The 8,536-nt window shown below is 37.8% G+C and overlaps 1 protein-coding gene across 1 annotated transcript in view; it reads right to left on the reverse strand.

Moving 5' to 3' along the window:
• The window catches only part of LOC129225267 (uncharacterized), a 165,687-nt gene extending 158,172 nt beyond the window's left edge, over positions 1-7,515 (reverse strand). Inside the window, exon 1 of the mRNA XM_054859851.1 lies at positions 7,477-7,515. Coding sequence (XP_054715826.1) covers positions 7,477-7,511 — 35 coding nt within the window. The 5' untranslated portion in view covers positions 7,512-7,515. The remainder of the gene's footprint in view (positions 1-7,476) is intronic.
• Positions 7,516-8,536: the final 1,021 nt, after the last annotated feature.

Consider the following 8,536-nt stretch of genomic DNA (forward strand, 5'->3'; position numbering starts at 1 on the left):
GTCGCAAAATATTACTGACATCCATTTCGATCCATATGACATATGATTTCGAGCCCACAACATTGTGATTTATAATGTGGCTTTAGAGCTGGTTTCTTTTTCATTTTGCAGTGAACCATTGTCACTGTTTCCAAAATTCGTCTACGAATCGTATTCTTTGATACCGAAAGCCCCAAGGAGCTGTGAACTTCACGAACGTCATTTGTTGGGTACTTGCTAGTCTTTGGATCTGACGATCATCCCGTTTATTCGTCACACGCGGCCTCCCAGATCTGCGTTTTGCTTTATAATTGCAGTGACTTGGTAAAACTCGATAAATAGATTTCTTTGATCTATTAATAATAGCCGAAATTTCAGGAACAAGCTTTCCTTCAGCTTTCAACTGCCAAATCTTAGTTACCTCATCCGCTTTAATCTGCTCAGCTCGCGGCATCTCGACTACCAAGTGTTATCGTTGGCAGACCTTAAGTACAAGAGGTCTGTGATGTCATCTCTTTTAAATTTGCATATACGAAAAAAACTCACAGAAACTAGTAATAGAGTCTAAACTTTTGCAACAGGCAAATTTCTATTTTTATCCAAAACAGTATTGTTAAAGCATATCAAACAATTGTATTTTGGTTATAGTATTTCAAAAGAGTTTTTGAATACTGTTTGACCACGGATTGTATGAAATTGGCAAACATCCAGTTAAGGCGACTCCATCTGAATGAGGGAAAAAATAAACATTTTATGCGCGTATTCCGCTCATTTGAATGAGACTCTGCTTAATTTTGAGGCTAACTTACATCTGCAAAATCTGACATCCCTGAAAACAAATAGTTGTTCCATTTCCGCGTGTAAACCGGATGTTTGCCTTTCCATACAATCCGTGGTTAGACAGTATGTTTGCAGACTTTTGTGTTTCTACTATCCCAATTCTAAATTCTACAGCTGAAGAACGTCATTGTCTAAACTTTTGCATCGCAGTGTAGCAGCAACTACCAGGGCTACTAGTACCATCTCTTGCCCCAAGACAGAGGAGAGGTTTACCCACCATGTGTACTGGTTATCTCCAAATTTTTAATTTTGCCACTTGCATCCGTTTGCTTCTCACTTCCTCAATTGTTAATTTCTCAGCGGAAAATACTCGTCAGATACTTAACTCAAACCTAATTTTTAAAAGACTTTTGAACATTTTGTAAAAAAGAAAAAAAAAATGCAAGTTTCGTGGGACCCTTGAGTGATCTCCATGGAACCCTTGGGTCCCGCGGAACATAATTTAAGAAACGCTGAATTAGACAATTACTCGACAGGCAGTTGAATGTTTTTAGAGCTATTGCACTTTAAGGAATACAATTACTCTTTTTGGAGTTTGAAAGACCGCATTTCAAATGCTGCCCGAGACCTTTATTCGCTTTTTTTTTCTTTTGGGAGCAAATTTTATGGATATAAAAGATTTTGAATTATGTTAAAATGAATATTTTTTCGTAAAACAAGTTAAACGAAGTAGAAAAAAAAGAAGAAAAAGAGAAAACAGAAAAAAAAATAGTTTAAAAAACTAAAAAAAAACACCCTTTTGTAGCAAAATGAACTAAAAAGTAAGAATAATCTTTGGATGATAAGTACATAAAGTAATTGACCAAACACTTAATTTTAATGTTAATACAGAAAAGCGTGGGGGAGCTTCTTATCAGTTGTGTTGAATTTCTTCCATTTGTTGTCCATGCAAAAATGTAAGTAGACAGCACCCCACGGTTTTATTTTATTGAATTAAAATTAAGTGTTTGGTCAAATACTTTATGTACTTATCATCCAAAGATTATCTTTTACTTTTTAGTTCATTTTGCTACAAAAGCGTGTTTTTTCTTTTTTTTAGTTTTTTTAAACCATTATTTTCTTTTTTATTTTAAAATCCACCAACTGAAGTCCGAGCTTGGTTAACTATTCGTACCATTCATCTCTCAGTCTCATCTTCAAAAACTAAGAACATCAGCAGACAATTTGAAAAATGGACAATGGCTGGAGGAAAAAATATCGGAACTCAAATTTTCATAGTACTTGCCCACTCGGGAAATTTATGCTACAGAGCGGACTTTAACAGATAAATGTTCCATTTCTACATGTGGAATGGATTCGAATGCCCCGGGAATACACTGCCCACTCCAAAGCAATTCGAATTCCATCTGTTTGGATGTGACCATTGGCCAGAAATTGCTTGCGTACGAAACAAGGGTGAAAATAAGGCATAAATCCTCTGATCCCTAAGGGGTGCAGGAGATTTGAATAACTGGCTCGAAAAAGAATGAGATTAACACTTGAATCCTGGCGGTCATTTGACCTTTTTCGGTAGGGATATCCCTTTTTAGAGATTTTCTTTCGCTATCCCTCATGCACCCCCTCATCGTCAGTTTCAGATGTTCGAGTTCGAGGTTGCCAGAGGGCTTTTCAGGCTGCGAAACGCATCATGCATCGCCAAGTTTTAAGAATGGGAATGTATTTATTTGGTGCTTCTTGATGTGGTAGCTACTCAAATTCGTTCAGAAAAAAAAGTTATGTTACATTTAAGAACCACAGGACCCAATTTTGTCTTCGCAGAGCCTAGAGCGAAGACAAAATTGAGAGTTTGCATATTATCTTATACCCCCCCCCCCCCCCCCCAATGAAGGATTATTTTTACATGAAACCAAATACTCACAAACCAAAGGAACTCGCAGGCCTTTAGGTCTTTCTTAGTGATATTTCTGTACTACTAAGCATTTTTATACCAGTCAATTCTTAATAACTCGAAATCACAAGAGTCCGCGGCTAAAATTTTCGAGTTGTTGGTAGTTCGAATTATTCAGGGGTGCCCACCTGTAGGGGGGGTGTCATGGTGCAAACTGCGCCATTGAAATTTGTAGAGGGGATGTTTTGAGTAGTATTTTTTCCTTTTTTGGGTGGGGTTCTTGCTTTTGGGGGGCTTTACGATATTTAGGGAGGTGCACCCTTGCTCTTAGGGGGGGGGCACTCCTGAGTTATGGAAAGTTCCCCTCAACCTTTTAAAAACATAAGAATGAAAACTTCGAGATAATGGAATTTTCGAGTTCAAAGGCTTTGAATTGACTGTACATGAGAAATAATGCATGATCTTAATTAGCCTTTATGATTTTGTATACGCCTTATATTCTTCAAGCCAAAATTAACTTTTGTAAGTCAGATTTTTTTTTTTTTTCGTTTAGGCTTCTATACGGGTTTTGAATTTTTGTTAAATTTTTGAAGGAAAAAAATCCTACCTTAAATACAAGTCGACTTTTATTCTGGTACGCATACTTAATATTCATTGTAAACTAGAAAAAAAAAAATGTTTAGGAAATAAAATATTCTGAAACTTCTGGAGATTTTCAATTTACTTATTGCCAAATATTGTTGAAACAGCTATATTAATTCTGAGAAACATATAAAAGTGAAATAACGGGACTAGAGGGCCCCAAACAGAGGGAGGCCCTGGGAAAGTGTCCAACTTACCCTTTCGGAAACCAGTGTCTGGATAAACAATGTGTCCATCAAAAGAGAGGTTTTAACTTTAAAAATTAGTAAATAGAAAGGTATTTCGATATCAGTAAAAACTTTACCTTGCTCTGTTATTATAAACTTTTACAGTAAATTTCTAATAACTTTAGAATATGAAAACACTCTAAAGCAGAGACATTATTCTGTCTCAGGGTGTATATGGATACTTTAGTATTAAGTTTTCAAAATGGAACTGAAGAATTCGATAATAACCCATTTCAAAACTGTCCCATCCAATTGATTGTTTGTAATATTTTATAGCTACAAAACATTTCACAAGGTAAAGAAAGTGTACGTATAGGATATTTAAACTGACTGAAGTCAAATTTCATGGAACTCAATCATAGACAACCAAAAGAAAATGCAGTTTCCCTTCTTTGCACCCCCCCCCTCCTCTTGCATCAGGAGTTAGATTTTTTTTTTTTAAGGCATATTATCAGGCTCATCATTGAAGGGGGTCAATTGCTCCTCTCTTTGGCAAATCAATGTTTACATAAAAGTGGGCGTGGTTGTTGCTGTTTTTTTTTTTTTTTTTTGGTATAATTTACATTGGGTAATAGCTCAATGCCTCCCCTCCCCCCACCATGCACCAAAAAAATTTTAAATGACGGGCTTGACTATTTTTATGTATTCATATTGAAATAAATTGATCGTTAACAATTTAACTTCCGCAAAAACAAATGTGTACAAAAACAACCATATGCATTTGGGGGGGGGGGGGAGGGGTGACATTCTCATTTTAAATTTAAAAAATATATCTGCTCTCACCCAAGTTGTCATTGCGCCAATTCTGCGCTCTACGGCCAAATATGGATTTTTCAACTCTTGTCCGACATTAGGCAAACATTTATTCGAAAGTAGTCACAACATTTTGTCTGACCCTCTGCATATCATTGGCGTGTGTAATTTCCCAGCGGGGCGATACCCTTTACTAGAAGTGGACTAGAGTGTAGAAGGATACGAGAAAAAAGGAGAGGAAAAAAAAGTCCGACTGCCGCGTCTAACTTATGGATTTTGACAGCCGAATCCGTCGATTCCCCTGTTGGACAAAATTCAATTTCAACTGAAATTCAATGCAGAGTGATTCTATTTTTCCTGGAGAATAGTTTGTTTTTTCTAAAACGAAAAATACATGAAAAAACAAACGGAAGATATTTCTGAAACAAATAAAACAAGTTTTAAGTTTTTAAAATGTTTTTTCTATCCTACTTAATCATGATAACTAATATTACTATTGTTGTTATTACTTTACACAAAAATAAAGCATTTTGTTTGCTCTAAGTTCTATTCTGTGGACAAGATTTAAAGAATAATATTGCTGTGAAAAGACACCAAATTGAGAAGTTACCCATAGGCGTAGCGAAGGCTATAATGGAAGTTATGTTCCTTTTATGGAAATAAAAACGTTTAAATCAAACATTTACTCTTTGATTGGAATGTGATACTCTATGTGACTAAAGATATCTACATTATAGTCTTAGTATGGTCTCTATGTATGATGACCAGTGGGCAGTGGTGGCCTGATCGGAAGGACGTAGGACTCGTGACTAAAGAGTCATGGGTTTGACAACAGCCAGATTGAAAACCCTGGGTGTTCCCTAATAGCGACTGGGACACGTTAAATACATCATGATCACGAAATCCTACAAGTTCCAATTTCAAACCAATATCTCTGGGGGTGTTGGAACAGAGGTTGCTAGGCTCCTGGTCTGGATCAGAAAGAAAGATCTGTCTTCAGGGCTCCTTCCAACGGGTAAACCACATGTAGTGATAAATACGGGGGACCCTGGAGTGTAATGTAATATATGTGACCAGTGTTCGTACATTTATAACGATTTTTTTGAGCAATCACGATTGCTTATTGTTCTCACTTGACAGTCCTTGATGTTCCGGTTCCTTTTTCAGCTTGGACCAGGCCTGCAGCACCACCGTCCACCGGCGGCGGCGCGGCTGGTCCTGAGCACTGTCCCCCGGAATCCACTTTTGCTGGGCGGTGGCGTCCATGTCCTACACACGCATGCTCATACACAGTCGTCTACGCGCGCACGCCTTTGCACACATACACACGCCTACGTGCACACACGTAAGCCTACACACACGCGCACACAACTATATACACGTAAGTACCCAGGAGGAGGGACATGCTTGAGCGGGGGAGCCATTTCTAGAAACAATAACTCTAACCAGTAGAGTCTTGTCGCAACTCGTGATTGCGAAAAACATAATTTGAATTCAAAGTTTCGGAATTCAAATTAGAGTTTTTTTTTTTTTTTTTTGAGCAATCAGAATTGCTTATTGTTCTCACTTGACCGTCCTTGATGTTCCGGTTCCTTTTTCAGCTTGGACCAGGGCTGCAGCATCACCGTCCACCGGCGGCGGCGCGGCTGGTCCTGAGCACTGTCCCCCGGAATCCACTTTTGCTGGGCGGTATCGTCCATGTCCTACACACACGAACGCCTACACACACACACACACACGAACGCCTACACACACACGAACGCTTACACGCACACGCACGTACACAACACTCACTCACACACATGTATACATACACTTACGCACCCACACACGAACGCCTACACACACACACGAACACCTACACGCACGTACACAACACTCACTCACACACATGCATACATACACTTACGCACCCACACACATGCACCTACACAAACACAAACGCTCGTGATTGCGAAAAACATAATTTGAATTCAAGATGCCAATAATTCAAATTAATTTTTTTACCTTTTTTTTTTTTTTTTTTTTTGCATGTTGGTGACGTCTACATTTTAGATTGACCAGGAATATACTGCACTGTTCATAATTCAGATTTCGTTTCTGTATTTTTAGAGGAAAAAAATATGGCTGATATTTTCTCTGAATAAAATTTTCAAAATAACCTTTAAACCAAAAAAGGAGACTTATATTTTATAAAATCTATAATGTAGATTTATGTTCCTCCCTCCCCCCCCCCCTTTTTTTAATGAACCTTAGGTTGCAGTTTGGATTACGCAAATTCAGAAGCGTCCATATCCTATACACACGCATACACACACGTCTACCCGCATACACACACACCCGCCTAAATACTCACACACGCCTGTACACACTCGCCTACGCACACACACGCACGTGTACACGTATACACACATACCCGCCTACATGCAGACACACACACGCCTGCACACTCACATACACACGTCTGCACACACACACACAGACCTGCACACACACACACAAGCCTGCACACACACACACACACACACACACACAAACACACACACACATACACACTCGTGACTGCAAAAAGCATAATTGTCAAAAATTCAAATATTATTTTCTTTTTTTTTCTTTTCTCGCCGAAGAAATCACACATAAAATTCGCTCATTACACGCTTTGGATATTACTTTTGAGCCGTCATGTGCAAGACAAAATTTCTGCTTTTCCTTGGAATGGGCCCATGGAAAGCCACTTTATGTATTTACCCTTGCTAAATGAGAAAAAAATACTTAATTTCATGGTAAAAGCAGACACTTTAAAATGCCAGCAGAAAACGCATTTTGAATACTCCAGTTATGAGTGCAATCAAAACAAAATCCACTTTTACTGAAGCTAAATAATCCGTATAAACAAGGGAATACAGCATATACAAAACTAAATAGAGGGGGAAAAATCAGCAAGCCATTTAGAAATTACGTTCAAGTGAGCATCTAGAGTTTCGCACAGCAAAAAAAAAGGTAAAAAATTCTCAGGAAAGCGGTGTATCTTGACAATAATCGAAGTAATCTTGCGGTGTAAAAAAGAAGGGGAGGGAAGAATTTGAAGAAGTTTCTACTGCGGTAAGAAAACGAAATAAAATGAGAGAGCTAAGCGAGTTCATAATGTAATTCTGCCGTTCTGGGTTTGTTTAGGCATTACAGAGATAAGACTAATGAAATACTGACCCGTTTTGGCGAGGAAAATGCTGCTCTTCATTCATTACTTTTTACCAGAACTAATGCAGCAACTATGGAAGGGTTGCCACACGATTTTAAATTATCGCCAATCAAATTTTTTGTGCCAAAGTTATGAGTTCTTATTATATAATACATCGATTTTTTTTTTCTTGAATGTTGAATATTTATCGGTGGCTCCAACGGCGGGAAAGGGGAGGGGAGGGGCAGTCGTGCTTTAGACTACGCCATTGAGAATTTTAAAGGGGGAGGGGGTAAATTTAGAGGAGTTTTGATCTCATTTTGGGGCAGCTCTTAATCTTTGTGTTTGGATTCCCTTTTTTATTCATTCATTCACTCATTTTCATATTCATTCACTCTTTTATTCACTCATTTATTTTTCCTCTTGCATTAATTAATTACTAATTTCTGTATGTATTAGTTTATCATTTCGTTACATTTTAATTTATTCATTCATCCATTTATTTACTCAGTCATTCGATCAAAAATAATTTTTACAATCGAATAGAAAATATTTCATTAGGAAAGTATTCCATTTTTCCCTTTGCCTTATGAAAACTGATGTGTGCAATGTGCATCACATGACTTCCTTTTACTCCAATTTAATATCATTTCCCCATTATTGGCAATTTCAATGTGATTCAATAGTTTACTCTCTAAATATCACCAACAATGACCAATTTGAAACCAAATTAAAAAAAAAAATGCGCCAAATTTCTCGCCAAGTTGTCGACAAAATTTGGCGACCAAAAGACGTTCGATATATCGCCAAGTGTCCGACAAATTATAACACCACTTGAGTTTACATTGAAGTTAACAATGATTCCCCCCCCCCCCCAAAAAAAAGGGGCAAAAGACCTCTTTAGAAACACCCGAATGCAACCAAAAGGGAAGGTGCACAACTAGACCCCACTAGGAGTCTACGTACCAAATTTCAACTTTCTAGGATATACCGTTCTTGAATTATGCGACATGCATACGCACATACGCTCATGCATACATACGTGTATACAGACGTCACGAAAAAACTCGTTGTGATTAACTCGTTAAT

Source organism: Uloborus diversus, chromosome 6 (assembly GCF_026930045.1).
Source record: "Uloborus diversus isolate 005 chromosome 6, Udiv.v.3.1, whole genome shotgun sequence".
Classification (NCBI taxonomy): Eukaryota; Metazoa; Arthropoda; class Arachnida; order Araneae; family Uloboridae; genus Uloborus; species Uloborus diversus.